This window comes from Cucurbita pepo, chromosome 16 (genome assembly GCF_057944985.1).
Source record: "Cucurbita pepo subsp. pepo isolate OVF chromosome 16, ASM5794498v1, whole genome shotgun sequence".
Lineage (NCBI taxonomy): Eukaryota > Viridiplantae > Streptophyta > Magnoliopsida > Cucurbitales > Cucurbitaceae > Cucurbita > Cucurbita pepo.
Window position 1 is genome coordinate 14,181,566 of NC_141813.1, and position 18,379 is coordinate 14,199,944.

General features: G+C 35.5%; 2 protein-coding genes across 2 annotated transcripts; one reads left to right on the forward strand and one right to left on the reverse strand.

Moving 5' to 3' along the window:
* Positions 1-686: 686 nt before the first annotated feature.
* Positions 687-15,657, reverse strand: TTN7 (Structural maintenance of chromosomes (SMC) family protein). The gene is made up of 31 exons (XM_087118432.1): positions 15,464-15,657; positions 15,203-15,362; positions 14,946-14,985; positions 14,795-14,870; positions 14,299-14,337; positions 14,121-14,188; positions 13,952-14,023; positions 13,474-13,553; positions 13,304-13,382; positions 13,076-13,193; positions 12,821-12,996; positions 11,544-11,789; positions 11,344-11,465; positions 10,895-11,039; positions 9,747-9,919; positions 9,543-9,642; positions 7,733-7,869; positions 7,370-7,571; positions 6,167-6,254; positions 5,937-6,087; positions 5,273-5,423; positions 4,985-5,176; positions 4,720-4,903; positions 4,567-4,637; positions 4,338-4,489; positions 3,986-4,154; positions 3,749-3,895; positions 1,735-1,830; positions 1,484-1,658; positions 1,097-1,285; positions 687-1,015 (listed from the first exon to the last, which is right to left on the reverse strand). The coding sequence occupies exons 3-30, from the start codon at positions 14,958-14,960 to the stop codon at positions 1,098-1,100; spliced, it is 3,612 nt and encodes a 1,203-aa protein (XP_086974558.1). The 5' UTR covers positions 14,961-14,985; positions 15,203-15,362; positions 15,464-15,657; the 3' UTR covers positions 687-1,015; position 1,097.
* Positions 15,658-16,685: 1,028 nt separating this feature from the next.
* On the forward strand, positions 16,686-17,452 carry CRR42 (DUF3148 family protein). The gene is made up of 2 exons (XM_023657337.2): positions 16,686-17,061; positions 17,167-17,452. The coding sequence occupies exons 1-2, from the start codon at positions 16,760-16,762 to the stop codon at positions 17,267-17,269; spliced, it is 405 nt and encodes a 134-aa protein (XP_023513105.1). The 5' UTR covers positions 16,686-16,759; the 3' UTR covers positions 17,270-17,452.
* Positions 17,453-18,379: the final 927 nt, after the last annotated feature.

The window sequence follows — 18,379 nt, forward strand, 5'->3', positions numbered from 1 at the left end:
TCATAGTCAGCAGTTCATCGTCCTCAACAGCCAAACGGTGAAACCCCACTTGAACAATCAGGATTAAATTTGAAGAAGTCACGTCAAACAGATAAAAATGTAGGCAAAAAGACGTAGGAAAATGCCAAAAAAGTAATAATTAAAAAAAAAAAAAAAAAAAAAAAAAAAAAAAAGAAAGAAAGAAAGAAGAAAAGGAGGGCACTTTATGAATAATGCGACAACTTTTTAAGGCGGCATTTGACGACGTTGATTGAGGAATGTGGTCAGCGAGTTCGTAAACCTAAACTCAACGACCAGCCTGTTTATTTGGAATTAAATTCAATTACAAATTTAATTTTTAAACTCTTCATTTCTTTTTTTTTTTAATTCACAAACAATTTTATTAGACATACTTCATTTTTAATTTTTTTAAAAGTTTTGAATTTGTTAGAAACCTATTATTAGTTCAATTTTTTAAAAAAATACAAAATACAAATTCAACAACAGGTCTTCCACCACTCAACTTTCAACCTAAAATAATAATGATAATAATGGAAATGGAAATGGAAGTGTCAAAATTAGCCCCCAATGAAAATCCATTCTATGACTGATGGTGCTCTAGTCCAATTCAACAAGCAGCAAGAGTCTCCTTTAGAATATCTATGTTTGACTGCGAATTCCAAGTGAGGCAGCAGAGAAAAGAAAAGGAAAGGAAAATAGCCACTATCTATTATCTATTAGAGATGGGTTTGAATGAGCTTTGCAGCAGACGTAGAATGGCATGGCGAAGAAGACTAAATAGATATCAATCAACGACCAACATCGGCTACCAGACCACACAACCATTCCAGTCAATGTTTCTCTAATTACAGCTACCAACACTTCGGAGACACATAAATACCCAAAAGTACTATTATAGTGAAGTTCACCCTAAAGTTTCATACCTTTTTTCTAACATGCCAATGAGTAGAGCGGTGCCCAGTATTTCCATTCACACATTACAATACAACCAATGCCTCAGGGGATCTTTAGCCACCTATGAATACCAACAGAAATTTTTGTAAACTAGTCACGGTCAACGAAAAAATAAATGCAAGTTTGACTAGAAAAATCTAACCTTAGTTATTGTGAGATTGGTCATGCTCAATAAAGTCCAGGGCATCTTCCTTGGTGACAACATTCACACGGCTCACCCTATTTTTATGGGTAACACCATATATCTTGTCGGCAACCTTCACAAGCTCTGGCCTAAATGTAGTTGTTATAAATTGAGTATTCGCCATGTCTGCTAGCCTACGAATCATATCTAGCAAGTAATTAAGAACATCAAACTGGAATTATGATTACAGAGAAGGGAATATATGACATAATATAGTCGACAAGAAATATAATAGCACCCTCTCTTATCGTTTAAAAAAAAAAACGAAAAGTGGAAACGTGTTTGATATCACTTGGAGAAGACCATGGCAAGGCAAACAAATCATAAGTATAATGTGAAGGATACTTCCGACTGCAGTTCTATACTGTGGATCCAATGCAGCATCTATCTCATCAAACAGGTAAAACGGAGCAGGATCACATCGTTGTATGGCAAAGATAAGGGTTAGAGCAACAACAGTTTTTTGTCCCCCAGACAACTGCTTCATGGACTGTGTCTCTCCTTGCCCAGTAAAAGAAACCTGCAACAAACAACATTTTATTTAGGAACTCGGGAAAGGTCATCCTATGAAACAAAGTACAGAAGCTTGTACATGCCTTCACTTTCACTCCGATGTATTTCTCAACCCTGCCCCCAGTATCTGCTTCTGGAGGTGCAGCTTCATCAGGATCATCATCAGCATGATCACCATCCTGTGCGAATGAAGGAAAAATTCAAAGAACAAATTACTCTTGATGTCGCATTAATTCATAATTATCTAGCCGTAATCCCAGAACACCATCCCAACCCATAAATGTGAATTTAACCAAGGATAAGAAAACATCATACAGGTCTTAGAAGTTGTTGGCACAATGCCATACAAGCCTGGTTCTAGCTATAGGTCCTTCGAGATATTATATTAAAATGATATTATCACCTCTGAGCAATTTTTACAACAATTAAGCTTCCTTAGTCGTGGGTAAGAAAACATATGTTTAGCCCATTTTTAAATCTGTTAATAACAAACCAAGCCATGGACAGGAGTTCTCGACCATTTATGCCTGAGGTGTATCTCTTCCTTAGAACCATAGGAGGCTGTTCAGCTCCACAAAACTCCATGCAAGTAAGATAGAAGATTATTGTACATAAAAACATTGGAACTTGGGGGGAGACTAAGAACCTCCTGGTGTAGGCCAACGTTTCCCCAAGTTGTTTAAAGTTAAGGTGACTTGAAAGACAAGGGGATAGTAAATAAGATGCAGATTTGGGTGCATCATGGATTGTATGGGACTTTGATACCTCAAGAGCAACTGATTTAAAGGGGTAAAAAAAGAAGAAACAAAAGAAAGAGATGAAACAATTATACAATCAAGATAAACAATTATAGAATTGAGCATGTTCCCGAAAAAACATACACCCTATGAGGTTCTTGCATATAACAACTTAAAAGTCATTCGTTGCTGTGGCATGTTGATACCTTCCATGAAGTGACAAAAGGGGAGATTATTTCTCTGGAATTCCTTCTTAAACAAGAAACCACACATTCATTGAGAAGAAATGAAAGAATATGAAGTACATAAAGAGAAACAAACTAGCATCAGGAGTCGAACTAAAATAAAACGGAGCTTCAATTTAACAAAATAAGATCCAAGGGATATATATACAAAAAAAACTTGTAGACCAACACCTAAAGAGACACATAAACATAACAAGCAACCAAAAAGACCCTCAAAATGGTGACTGAAGAAGAAACTCATCCACCATAGAACTACAATCTCTAGAACAAGCCAAGTAAACAGAAGTTCTATAACCCCAATCAATAGCCAATCTCCAGCAAATACAAAACTGCGACTCAACTACAACTAGAAAGCAAAACTTCCCCATAATGATGAAAGACACCTACCCATCCACTAATGGCATACAATAGAGATCTTGACGAAATTGTGTCCAAGCTAGGCTCCAATAAAGCCATAGTCTCAAGATTATGAACAAGTCAATCCAATCATTCAACTCAGTAAGGTGTCTTCTATCCTCAATATTCCAGGCTTCTTGTCAAGAAGAATGGGGAAGGTCACAACTCTACCTTTTTAGCCGTGTTTATTCGAAGCGGTAGATAATGTTCCTTAACATATTCAGTCAGTCCCTAACCTCCTTCAGAATTATTTCAAGACTTCTTAAGAGTCTTCTTTGTGAGGATTAGTTCGAGAACAAGGCTAAGGTTTAATGCTCTAAAATCTCTTCTCTTATGTTGCAAGTTTTGTCAGAGAGAAAAAGGAGATTTTACGGAGGGGAAAGGCCCCTGAACAGGTATCGGGAGACAATACTTCAGCTTCATCTTTCTGGATTTCCACTTAACATTTTTGTAATCTGGTCCGACAAAGATTATACACTTCTGAGTTTTTTATCCATCACTAAAAGAAAATTGTGTGTTTTTAATGAAAAAACAAGGTCCACAGGCTATAAAATGGCCACCATGCCAAGGACCAAAACAAAATGACTTGTCATAGCTCAAACTCAACCATTCGTCAGCATAATACCCCACAAGGTCCACAGGCCACAAAAATACATTATGAGTGATAAAATCTGCATCCAACACCAAAAGGAATGCGTGCAATACAATCAAAACTATACCTTTTTCTTCATCATAACTAGATACCCATGGCCACCTTGAACAAGCTCTGAGAAAACTTCTCGAAAGTGCTTTGCAACTCCTTTGAATGTACGTTCAATTGATTCATCCTTCCTTTGATCTAAGACTCCTATGAGCTCTTGAATTTTCTACAATGTCCAGAAGCACCATTGCTTGGCAAGAGTTTGACAGCCAAATTACAAACAAAATAATCTAAATTGGGTCCGGTCTAGCAATACCTCATCACCTGCATCTAATTCAGCTTGTCTTTTCTGAAGCTCTTCCCTTTGTTCTGTGAAATTCACATACTGATCCAATGCTTTCTTATTAACGTGGCTGAATTGCTGCAGTTGTTCATTGCATCTGTGCAACATTTTATACAGTTCCTTGACGTTCCTCCTCTTATACCTAAAATTTGCAATACGAAAGAAAACCCAACAAGGATCAGACAATTACCAAGAAAATGAATCACAAACAATAGATTAAGATAGGCATGAAAGGTATTGTCAAATAATTTCAGTAATGATCACTAATCATTTGTCAAGGACAGCTAAACATCAGAAGGAAATCCTAATTCAAAGAAAAGATTACGTTTCAAAAGCATCAGATGACAGTAGCCCCAGCTCTCCAATTTTCTTTGAATACTCTTCTTCTTTAGCAAGAAGAACATTTCTTTTGCTTAGTAGTTGCTCTAATTCTTTAGCTTCGTCCTGAAGTGTCCTCTCGTAGTTGTCCTCTAAAGTCTGTATAGACAAAGGATCAACCAAGGAGAAAGGAGGGCAAGAATAATCAATGGTGTTAACATGTAAAAATTGGATACCTTTAGTTTATTCTTTTCGTCTTTAATCTTCTTGACTTCCTTAGATCTCTCGTCCATATTTTCAGAAACTCCTGAGAAAGCACAACTTCAAATCACTATAAAATAGAAAAATAAAATTGAGAACTAACAAAAATGCAGAATCAAAAGTCTCACTTTTAAGCTGTTGAGTCGTTTCTTCTACCAAGAACTTGGCATCTTTCAGTTCCTGTCTCTTCAAATCTGCTTCTCCCAGTAAAGAGTCTGCTTCTGCAGATGATATTATAGCTTCTAACTCTTGTTTCCGCCGCTTGAGGTTAGTTGTTAGATTCGTCTCAAGCTCTGCTTTCCTTGTTTCAGTCTATCCAATAACAAAATGCAAGAACAAGGGCAAAAGTTAAAGGTATATGATATCAATAAATGCACACACCAATTTGCTGACCTCAATACGATCTGTCTTGCATGCAATAAGCTTCTCTTTCAGCTCTGATATTTCAGGGTTCAATCGTGATAGAAGATTTTTTTCCTCTGGTGTCAAATGATCAATGAGATCAGTGCCCATTTCAGCTTGTTTCACGGCCATATTACCTCTAAGCTGATCAATCTGATTACGAACATCTGCAAGCGATTTTTCCTACATACAAGAATAAAAAATATCAATAGAAAGAACTATACTTCTAGTCGAACCAAGGTGGACCAATAAGTTATCTAGAACTCGTCCTAAATATACCTTATTCAGAAGAGCCTTGGATATTGATTGTTTCTGCTTTTGAGCATTAGCAATGTCTTGCTTAAGCTGTTCCAATTCCGATTTATCATGACCCTGCTTGGCATCAATTTTCTGCTGCTCTGAAACAAGTTCAGTAATTTTTCTGTCTATCTGTAAGATAAAATTAAGTAAAAGAAGACAAACCTATAGACAAAAACATATTGGATGACTGTATGTAATAACAAAGAATACACAAACAGGAGTCAGATTGTCAAGGTTTAGTAATTAAGAATACGTTTTCAGGATAATTAGTCCCCAAAAAATAATTGGTTTTGCACAATATTTGAGTTATAAATGCATAAACATCAAAGACTTCTTGGATGCCGTTTTAAATGCACGATATTTCCACTCCGGTAGTTTCAAATGGGGTCCCAGCCCTTTTAAATTTGAAAATGTGTGGCTAGAATAGATAAATCTGTTTTTATATATCCATTTGCTTGGGGTTGGCTTTCCTCCCGTTTTTATATATCTTCGTTCTATCAATAAAAATCTGTTTTCTTAAAAAATAGATAAATAAATAAAAGGTGGTTTATGTATTTGGGCTTAATCAAATTGCAATTAATCAATGGAATTTAAAGCCCCTCCTTTTGGCAAGGTGTTATTGGAGGAAACAACAAAAAGGATATCTTGAAGTGCTGATCTAACTTTTGCCAGGTCATCTTCCTTCATGTTAATGGCTTTGGTATTTAACATAATTATATTCATAAACTTCAATTTTGAACGTCGGTGATCATAAAATCCCCCTGTCATACCACCTTTTTTACTAACTTGGTCACCTGCAGAGTCGAAGGAAACTTGTCAAAAACATACATAGTAAAGCTATCATAAATTGGCAAAGATAACTTCAACACCCACCCTCCAAAGTTATACAGTCCAAACCATCGGTACGAGCAACTTTTGTGGCAACATCTAAATCTCGACAAATCACCGTTCTAGCAAACACCTGGTAAAATGAAACGAAAAATGGAAGCATTGGAAAATAAGCACGTCCATAAAAAACATTGCATATATCTCATACACTTATTTGCATCAAGCCTAAATGAGAAACCTAATGGTTGAATATTTATCTCACTTTCTGCCTATTAATGCAAGTTTAAATTACTAGGTGTACAAATCCCAAGTTCAGTTCATCTTTAATGTCACTAAAGTTGAGCAATATTCTAGCCTGCAACAAAAAATATAAACCATGATTAAGCAGTCGATAGATGCTAGAAGGGAATTTCCAGACTAAATTGCAACCACTAAAGGACCATCTGCCAAACTGAACATTGAAAATTGGACATTTTTTTCCTTAAATAGTAAACATCGATTTAAAAGATAAGAATAAGTGTAACAATTTGTTAAAAACATTTCTAGTCAAGTAAGTAAAAGAAAATTTTCTTTAGGTAATAATTCCCTCCACAATGACCAAGCTAGATTCTCCACCATGACCATCCAAAAGTTCTATGCTTTTGTATCCAGTGTTGTTGAGGCGCTCGTCTATGGCGAGAGGAGGTGAGGGGAGGCTTTACAGCCTAGAAAGTACCCAAGGTGAGCTTCTTCAATAAGGCACTCGCCTATTACTTTGTGTTCATGATATAACCATTTCTCAAATCTTTTGTCATTTGGAGACCTCCAGCTTTCTCGTTCAGCGTTTGTAGGAGACTTATGTCTTAATAGCAAGGTAACTTTTCTTTCTTCTTCATTTCTCTTCAAGAAATTCCTCTCTCCAACAAATAATCCAAAATATGGATGGTTGCCTCAATAAAGGCAAATACAAGGATATTCTGGAAGGGAGAGAGGAATCTTCATCCTACGTGGTGAAGTGGAGTAGAATTTAGATTGTTTTTGTAATTGTTTTGTGTTTCGTTGTTTTCTTTTCTGTGGGTCCCAATAACTATATTCAGTGGAACATCTATTTTCAATTTAAAAGCATTGGGATTGGTTTGCGTAGGATCAGACTCCTGGTTGTGATTTTTTTTTTTTTTTTTTTTTTTATTTACAGTAATGAAGTTGCTCGTATGAGAACAAATCAATCGCAAGACACTCTTGGAAATATATAATGGAACTTGAAACTACCTGAGAAAAAGCTGGTGCATAATTGGAAGAGAACTTTAATTTCTTTAACAGCGGTATCACGTCAGAACTCTGTGGATAAGTAATTTGCGGAGCTTTCACCCTGTTGAGTGGTATAAAAGTAACCCTTCCGCCTTTCAGAGAATTAAGGTGCCGTATAATCTGGGTTGATATTTCATCATTTTCCACCACCACATGAAATAGGCTGATAAGAAAGGAAGGATACTAATCATATCTTGATCTGTATCAAGGCACACAACCGACAACAAGGACACAATTTCCTTATGCTAGCTGGCCAATTCAACTAAAAAAGATGCCCCAACGCAACCTCAAAGTAAGAAATATAACAGAAGATTATTCATTCACCTGTTTCCAGCAGTAACTTCAACAGCAGTAAAAAATTTGTCATCACAATCGAGCAACTCAATAATTGGACCATGCACCCCAGAAATTTTGTACTCCTTACAGATCCTCCGAACAGAATTGAGTCCCCTTCTTACATCCTAATAATATATGAAACAAAACATTGAAGAACATGGACGAGAGATACAATCCAGCCATCAACTAACCATACATTCACCAAACACAATATTCCATATCTAACAAACAATAGAAAACTCTCTTGACAAGAATATATTAACAGAAATGATTGTCCTGAAACTTTGAAATATACATTATTAAAATTTTAAGAGACAGAAGAAGATAACGGAAAAACAACAAATGACAAATTAATAACCAACCACTACAGAAAACGAAACAAGAACTAATTTCCTGTGCCAGCGGTGGAAATCATGAACTTGAGTATCTTCCTGGCCTATTTTGGTAATTTAGTTCCATTGTGTGTCTGAATTATTCAGATACATGCTGGATCTAAGAGTGCATATGAGAGAAAAGGGAAGAGGAGTAAGGAAGGAATTATGTATTAAGTACAGTTATATAATAAAGAGCCAACCTATGGGTTATTTTGACCCACGAGTAAGAGAAAGCGGGAGTTACACGAGTTACTTGGTTAGTGAACAAATCCACTAATTGGGAAGAGTGTTCTGGTGGAGGGTTGCAAGCTCTCAAATTCTTCCTCTATTCTTTCTCTTTATTCAATGAACTACCAGTTTGAATTCTATTATAGTAATATTAAAGCAGCTGGATCATTGGGGAATGGTGGCACACAAAAGGTGGAAAATCATTTGGAATCTCTGGGGAGGAATTTACTTTAAAGGAACGAATGAAGCAGATACATTAGAAAATGAACCAATCAATAGAATGCAGCATAGGAGTGTATGTAAAGAAGAGAAGAATATGTTCCATCAAGAATGATCAGTTGCTCAAAGAAGACCTACTGAACAGTTTCTTCCATGATACTAACTAATGAGAAGTGTTCCCGTCAAGGATCGGGACTCCTAAATTCTCCCACTGTTCTCTTTTAACTCTTTATTCCATAAACTAGCACTCAGAGTTCAATCAATTTCTCCAAAAATATAATTAAGTTCAACACAGTAAAACCATACAAATGTTCAGAGATTGATGACATATTAACAGAAAGATAAGATAAAATGAGAAATTCTCACACCCTAGAGCTGAAGCCAGTGGGAAAAGACAATTCATTTTTCTGGCTTATAGGTAAAGGGAATTGGCCATGCACTACAAGACATTTGCAATCTCAGGTGATTTTTTTTATTGACGATGGGGGCTATAATTGAGAAATTCAAATAGTTTATGCGGTAGGCGCAATATGGGGTAATATAACAAAACGCGGCAGGGGATATTGATGCATTTCATCCAGAATTTAACCAGCAACATTTTCTGCAATGTGATCATACTGTTTGGATTTCATTCTACATCAAAGTAAAAAAAAATGTTTTTAACGTTGAGACAATTTATGAGCTAAAACTACGCTAAAACAGTTCTACTTCACCTTAAGTGGTGTGTTATAAGTTACAATTAAGTCCAGCTGCAAAAAAAAACCGATAAATTTGACAATCAGCTGGTACTCCGATGGTTTAGTAGTAATCTGCTCTAACTTATTGTTCATTCAGAGGCTTTACAGCATAATATGGTGTTATCCCACAGCATCATTTTATCCATGTCTTGTAGATACAGTTTTCATAAGTACAATGAATAAGGTGATTCATTCGGATAACAAATAAATAGCTAAACAAAGTACAGACCAATTACTTACACCAGGCGTAGCATGATCAAGACTTTTTTCTGCCTTCTCAACTTCAGCTTTCAACCTATCAATTTCAGCAACAAGTTCACTTTCCTTGCTCCACAACGACCTATATATTAATCAGAACACTGAGAAAAAGCTGGCAAACTGAACAATTAACTGTGCATTCCAGATGCAAATAATAGTGAACTTTCAGAAATTGGAAGGACATACTTCCGCTCATCCTGTAGCTTGTCTCTCTGTGCTCTGAAGGTATTGAACCCATGGGATGACTCAGATATGTGGGACTGCATAGTTGCAATGTCCATTTTGCGCCTCTCAATATAGGCATCTCGCTCATGTAGCTCAGCATTAAGCTTATCAATTTCATCCTGAAGCTTTTGTTCCTATTGTCCGAGAAGATGAAAATCATTAAGCTAAGTACCAAAAATCCAAAGGCATTGAAGTGAGCAATGAAACACTTCCTCACAAGATTCATCCTTATCCTGAAACACCTTTATATTCCTCTATGACCAAATATTTTCAACATGGTGAAGAAATTTACTTGCAACGAGGTATTGTGCATCAAAGAAAGAAGAATGCAACTTGTATCATAACACAAAAAGAAAAAGAAAAAAAAAATCTTGAATAAGCCATAACAACTCCAAACAACAATAAACATCTATACAAGAAAAGTGCCTTTAAAGGATATCGAGGGAACATGCCTCTAAGGATACAGAACCACTGAGGAGGAAATCCAAGGTGTTAATTCTCCAATACCAATCAAACAATTTATTTTCCTTAAACGGGGAACGCTTAAAAGGAGATGATCACGAGCAAGAAAACAGGGATTTACAAGAAAGGATACTAAGGGACTAAGTGTCCGCATTCACCGACCCTCGACATCTGGAGAAGATGGAAACCATGTACACATGAGAGTAGTGAAACTTGCTTGATGCCCTTATCATTTAGGCTCTTCAGACGTCAAAATTGTACGAAGAAAAATGTTTCCGTTGGGTAATAATGGTTCAAGTACCAATGGTGACCCAAATAATATTATATTCTAAAATGTTCCCAGGAAAATACTAGGAGGTTATTTTCTTTCTCCGACTATAATGTCCCACTCTATTCAGAGTCTCAAATACTTTCACCCCAAATAACAACTTCTTCTCACCCTCCCTCTTTACAAACAACCAAAACTTATTCAGATTACATTAATTTTGCAAAAATGGAGTATTACAAAGTGACTGCTGCTATCTCAATACACAAAGTATTTCCAATTTTCAGTTGTATTGAGATGACTTGTATGAAGAACATATAATGACCTATTGACACAAAGTAACAGGGAAGCTTCTTTAGAAAGGTAAAATGGTAAATATTACCTGCCCCATATTTGATGATAACACTCGTTCATATTCATCAATTTCCTTCTGAAGCCACCTATCACGAGCAGCTTTACTTGCAAACTGGGTGGCACGACCTTGTTTTTGATAGAGAATACTAAGCTGCTTTTCCCGCTCCATTATTCTACAAAATTCATGAGAAATGCCAAGGTGCAACAATTTAGCAACAATCAACGAATACACAAGTGTAGACTTCATATATGAGTGGAATTGAGCCATTAACTAGAACTGAAAATAGAAAATGCAAGAACTAAAATACAAACTCAATGGCATCAAAATAGAAAATGCAAGACCATTCCTCTCTCTCTCTCTTCCCCCCCCCCCCCCCCCCCCCCCCCTCCTTTCTTCTTTCTTCTTTTTCTTTGGGGGAGGGGGTGATGAAACAGGAAAGTGGTAATTAATTGAAGCACTAGCAAAAACCCATATACCCTTTTGATATTTCCTTCTCCTCTATGACTTGATTATCGTAAATTGGACTTATTTTGTCAAGCTCGTCAGAAGAATCTTGGATTTCTCTTTGTAGCATCTGAAGCTGCCTCCCTGCATCCTCCTAGAAGCATGTTGAAAAAGAAAATTGTATGAAATATCTTCATAGTGGAAGGTTACGAAAGATATAGAAGAAAGTTACCTTAGCCCTCATGTTTCCAGAAATTTTCTCTTCAAGGTCTTTAACATCAAGTTCAAGCTCCGTGTGCTTTTTTATAGCTTCTGTTCGCCTCTTCTCCACTGCCTCTTTCTCTTTAACTAAACCTTGAATTTCCTTGGTCAAGTCTTTCAATTTTTTGTCAAAGTCCTTGGATCTTTCATGAGCATCCAGAACACTATTGTACATTTTAGTGGATGTTTCCGAAACCTTGGCTCGAGCTTCATCTACCTGAGTTTAGTTAAATTTGAAGTTTTAGCATGCATTACGTGCATATGCACATAACAAAGGTAAATCAGATTAGCATATTGTACCAAATTTTCAAGGAATGAAAAACCAAGGGATTCTAAACCACTCTAACATCCCAAAAGAAAGAAAAAACGAAATTCATAAAAAGGAAAAAGATGGCAGTAATGAGTCAGAAGGCATTAGTTCTATTTCTTTGAAGATAAAAAATCTTATTCATAGATGACCCCTGTTTACTATGCAGTATTTCTTTTGAAAATTTTAAGAAATGCCTTCAGGGTAGCTAGTCACACCATCCACTTGATTTGCGCACATTCTAAATGCTCATCAATTAAGTAAGAGTCAGATCAATTATTTCTCACAAGTTGCCCCATGAATGAAATATATAATACAGGCTAACAAGAGAAATAGTTATCAAATTACAATTTACATCTATTTTTGTATATTTGTTATTTAATCCTTTCTATTGGCCCTCATTGCTAATAAACTCTTTCGACCAGCTTTCATGGCCAATTTGAGTTTTTGATAATTTGCTCCATTGAACTTACTAGAGTTTCAAGAGTGGGTTTCTTTATCTGAAATTTAGTTTTGGCTGTGGGTATCTGTCTGTGAGCAGAACCCATCGTGTGTGGATATTTTCGTTCATGAGCAGCAGCCATTCGTGTGTGGGTATTTCTGATTGTGTTCGCTCGTGGGTTTTTTTGTTCGGGAGTTGGATCTGTTAGTGGATTTTTTATCATAAGTGGGTATTCATTACTGTGTGGACCTCACCTAAGTCACTAAAAAGTTATTATGGAAGAGACCAATAAAGCTACGGCTACTAGAGACATTCAGAACGTTCATCCAAGTTATAGGTTGGATGGAAAAAATTTATCTAAAATGGTCTCAATTTGTCCACACTTTTTCAAGGGGAAAAGAAAAGTCGAACCATATAGTTGGGACAAGATCAAAATCTGAAGATCCAAAGTTAGTTGTGGGATGAGGAAGACTGAATGATCAGTTCCATAACAGCTAACCTCCAGAAGTTTCTGACGAGCATCATGAAGTTCTTTGTCATAAATAGTATACTCTAGGGATTTTCGCTGCTTATCCAGCTGTTGATATTTTCTAAGTTCTTCTTTTTCTTCATCAAGTTCTTTCAATCTCTCATCAAGATACTGAACAACTTGAATTATCTGCTTTCTTTTATTGCCTGATAAGAAAAAACATAATCAAACACAATTAAAAGTAACAAATCTCACACAGGTTATAATAACATGGTCAAGACGTACTAGTTTCATGCATTATTTTCAAACTTTCCCGTCTTCTCTCCTCATAAACTCGAGTACCACCAATTTCCTTGAGTAAATCCAATCGCTCAGAGTCCTTCATCAATGTCAATGATGCTATCTGTGTACAATTAGAAAGAGAATGAATGGAAGTTGACTCTAAAGGAATTAGATCAACATAAAAACTCGAGTATTTATATAACAGATAATGCAGTTTAAATATACTCCTACCTTTCCTTGCTGCACGACATAGTAAGGATTTGAGCGAGAAAATCCAGCACTTTCCAATAAATTCATAACTTCTGTTTTCCTAAAAACCATTATTTCTCAAATCATAAAGCTGAGATGAATCTTCATACATCACAGGGGAGGGGAAGTAGGGGAGGGAAAAAGTTTCTAACGTAATATGCTTCCCGTCTAAGAAATACTCATCCTTTTTCAGCCCAATCGTTCGACGCAAGCACACCTCTTCCTTGTCTACCTTTAAAAAAACAAATGTATGGCATATCAGTTAACAATTGGATGGATATTGCAAATGTTTAGTTTGCAATACCATTAAACAATGGAGAATGAGAAGTGCTGGAAAATGAATATATAATTAGCCAAAATGAGGGCAAGAAAATACTAGATGGGGAAAATAAAGATAAAGAAAGTTCAAAAGGGAGATAAGCTCAGGGAAACTTGAAAATAGAAAACATTTACAAACTAAAGACTACTTAATTTGTTAACTAGCAGCAAACAAGAATAAACAGGAAATCGAAATAAACAGCAATGTTAATTTGTCACAAGCAATATGTATCAATCATACAATCATTCCACACATAAGAAACAAAGAAACCCCATGTGTACGAGAGTGGATAGCAGGCAGAAAGAACTTACTGGTATACGGTTATCAGTATTATCAAACACAATTTCCACAAAAGCAGTTAAAACTTGGTGCCCTGCACCTTCCTGTATGAAATTAATCACAAAATATGTAAATTAGAGAAAAGGAAACCTATACTTGAAAACAAAATATTTATTAGATTTAAAATTTGTAAACACATACGTGGAGCAAAGCATGCCTCTCTTCGCTCCGCAAATTTTGGAAGAGGTCACTCAACACAAACCGTATAGCTATTCGACGTCCAGAACAAATAATTAGGTAAACAACCACCAATATCTTAGCATAAAAACTACCAGAAACTGAAAGGTAAATAAGAGCAAAAATAGTGATATTCTCTTACCATGGAAAAAGTTAGTCTTGCCAGATCCATTTGCACCGACTGCATAATATGTTGAACAGGAAGATAAAATGTCCATAAATGACAACTTACAAAGTACCGTCAAATAGGAGCTCCAAAATCAGTGAAAATAAAAATTACTAATAATGTAACAGATTTGAAGGAAACGTTAATTTCCTTGAAAATGAGAATTTTCTTAAGAATGTAAACTAAGATTAACCTAATAATATGTCAATAACACATGACTGAATGATGAACAGAAAATCTACAATATCATGGTAAAATCTACATTTATAAAATCAAGAAGGAAAAAAATATATATGTCGGCCACATCAGCTGTCACTCGTTTAGACGGAAATGCCACTAGAAAAGGAGCAAGAAAACAAACATTTGAGACCATGCTGAAAAGGATCCGGAACCAGTTCATTCACAATAAACAAAAAAGTGAGACAACTTTAAATAAAGAGTAAGCATACACCCAAGATTATTGTGTTCTTACCAACACAGTTTATTTTTGAACTGAAAGGTTCGGTGGCAACTTGTTCTCTGTAGCTCTTAAACCCTTCAATAATAACCTAAAAGAGAACTTAATGATTATTTCCATGTACTCAGACCAAAATATTAATGATGAACGATAGATCGACTGATACCTGCTTTATGTGCATCTTGCAATCGTAGAGTACTCAATTTCTATGAGGCAGACGAACAAAAAAAAGAAGAAAAAAAAATTGTCAGTAACTTTCATACTGATTACACAAAAGACATCTGTAGGAAGAGCTTGAAGCTAATACTTCGTCGACCAATAGAGAATAAACCCAGCAAAAACAAGCTACATCAATGCAGCACAAGTAGTCACGCGCAGAATAAACCAGCCCCAAAACAAAACCCGTTGAGTTAAAAGACAAACCAGTCAAATCTATATTGTAGGGTTCAGTCGTAAATCGGCTTGAATTCCCACACGAATTCACTTGCACCCGGAAACGTCAAGCTTCCGAACAGCTTGAAAACAGAAGAGCCGTGCTCCGAGCTACCAGTTTGAGACAGCAATAAGAGCTCACATACTACAACTGAGTGGGAGCAGATTTAGCTGAGCTTATACATAAATTGCAATAGACGAATTGGGTCGGAGCTCAGTGAGATAGTGGACTGAATTAAATTATGACGTTACCTTGTGATTCTGCAAATTAGGGCGTATGAGAAACGAGCTGACGATCGCGTGGACGTTGAGAAAGTAGATTCAATTGGGGCGGGGGAAGGCGCGAAGAGCAAAAGGCGGCAAATTGAGAGCTGCCGGAATTCGTTGTAAATTGTAATTTACACCGCGTTTCTTCTCATATGGGAACCGAAGCATTGACCGATTTTTTGTAAGAAAAACAAGTGTTTTTTTTGGATAATTACTATTTAATGTTCTTTTTATTTGAAAAGTAGTTTAATTCGCTTATGTATTTCTATTCAATTCATCTTAATATATATATATATATATATATATATATCCATAAGCTATCTATTAATATAAAATAATAGTGATTATGCAATAAAATTCGACTTTCCTTCATCCCTTTGACTTTATTCCAATTTTCATCCTAAATTTTTAATTATATTTGGTTGAATTTTGAACTTGATTAAATGTTAATTATCTTTCATAAATTCATTAATTTAAATAATATCAAGTTATGCACAAAATTGTGTTTAATTAATGTATAAACTAACCATGGAATAACTTTATAAACACTTACCGAACTTTAAAATAAGTTTTTCTCTAATTTTTTTTTTAAATATTATTACTTTGATACCAATGACAAATGAGTATTATTTTTTTTAATAACCTGTAGAAAATAATGTCAAATATACGAATAATATAGGCAAGTTTAAGATTTAGATTCTTGTTAAAGTTTGTAATGCAAGTTGATAAAATTTAAAAATGACGGTAAGATTGATATGGGTCTGTCAAAATATATTAATGAGTTTGAAGTCAATACGAACACCATTATACATGATATGCAACACTGCGCTTGAGGTTAGAGATTAAAAATGCAAAGTAAACGTAGTTTATAATTAAAGTGCATTACATCATTCGCACCTTGAGCTTAAAATCTCGACATATATTCATTCGCACCTTGAGCTTAAAATCTCGACATATATCAATATGTTAAAATTTTAAGCTAAAAAAATTGAAAAAAAAAATGAATGTTGCTTCATAAAAACAATTTTGGGCTGGGAGAATACTGTATTAAATAAAAAAGAAAAATTAAAGAATTATAAAATACCCTTGAATTGATTTGAATGGAAACAATTAAAATTCAATTTTTGTTTCAAAAGTTTTATGTTACCTTCGTATTTTAAAAAACTTTAAAAATATCCTCGAGCTTAAAAACAAAAACAAAACAAAACAAAAGCTTTAATCTCAATATCCATTCCCAAACATATCCTCGAATTGAAACGTTGGTGATAAGATACGGTTCCAATGGCCACTTCTCTTTCTTCTGCTACAGCAATTCCACGCCCAAGCATCGGCATCGGCATCGTCAGTTCCATCTCTTCCTTCAACGTCTCCAACAGCTTAAGCACTCGGTCTCAACCGCGAAGCCTCGTGAAGTGCGAATCAAGTGCATCGGCAGCAGACCCCACGCCGCCGGCAAAGAGTCGGAAACTCGAGATCGGCTCCCCCGTTATCGTAGTCGAGGCTCCCAAAATGATAAAGACCGCAGCCTCGGTTCCATGCCTCAGGGTCAATTCCGGCATAATCAACCCCGGCGACGTTGGCAGGTGAGCGGTCGATCGATCTTCGTCCTCTGTCTTTGGCATTGCTTCGAACACCTTATGTGCAACGCTTGTAACTAATGCCTGCCTGCTGCGTGCGTAATTGAACAGAATCGTGTCAAGAAAACCGAAGGACGTGTGGGGCGTGCGGCTTAAAGTCGGGACTTACCTCATAGATGGAAGGTATTTTAGACCATTAGAGCTGGATCAATGAGCCCGTCGTGTTGAATGTTGTTGATCGAAACATAGTTCAATAATTAAGGCGTTATGATCTAATCCAAGATCAAATGTTAAAAATCTCACCTTCAATTAATTAAAAAAACCCTCACGCATGGTTGAACTAGATACTGAATTTTATTGCTTCGGTATCACTTTATCGATGAAGAATTTACTCAAATATCCCTAATTATATAAGTAGTCTTGTCTGGAGTTGATATACGTGAGGTTAGAAGAGGTATGGGTGAAAACAAGTTTAATATGTTTTTATTTAATTTGAATCATCAGTGTTCCCAGGATATATTAAATGATACATGCAATGCACGGATAATACAATTTGATGGTGTTGTAATTATTGATGAGAATTAAAATCACATGTAAGAAAAAGAAAAAAAAATTAGAGTTATTCTTAAACAAAAAAAACAAAAAAGGCAGAAAAAATGTTTCAACTTTCAAAATGAGCCCAAGTTAGGTAAGCTGTTTTTATTAGCCTAAATTATAAAATATATTTGACATTTTGTTTAAAAAATATTATCTTTTATTTCAAAAGTTGAATATTACTATACTTTATTAATTTGAAGCATAGACGAGGTTGGAGAAAGTTTGAAATACAATTTAAGAAGTTTACACATTTTTGTTATTTTAAAATTTAAAACTATGCATGTCCAATTATAAATGCCAAAATAAAGCAGTAGCTTAATGTTTGGTTTTGTTTGGACAAATGACATTCTTACTTTATCTTCGATGGAACACCAAGTTGTATTACCATTCCTTAAAAATGAAAAAAATATCACATATAAGAATTTGTTTGCATTTTTATTAATTATTGTCACACAACGACCATAAATTCATGAATTGTACAATTTTCTTTTGTAGCCTATAAAATAAAAGAGCAACGGGCAAAAAAGAAAAGGGCAGAGGATTCTAAATTATTTTTGTCACTGGTATACATATTCAAAGGGGGGGGACACGCGTATTGCACGTGAGAACAATCTAGATATTATTTTTCTGGAAAGGGTCGAGCCCATCGCTCTTATTAATGTCGAAAGCAGGCCCAATAGGCCCAAAAGTGGTTAGCAGGGGAGGTATCTGGCATGGCCAGCAATGT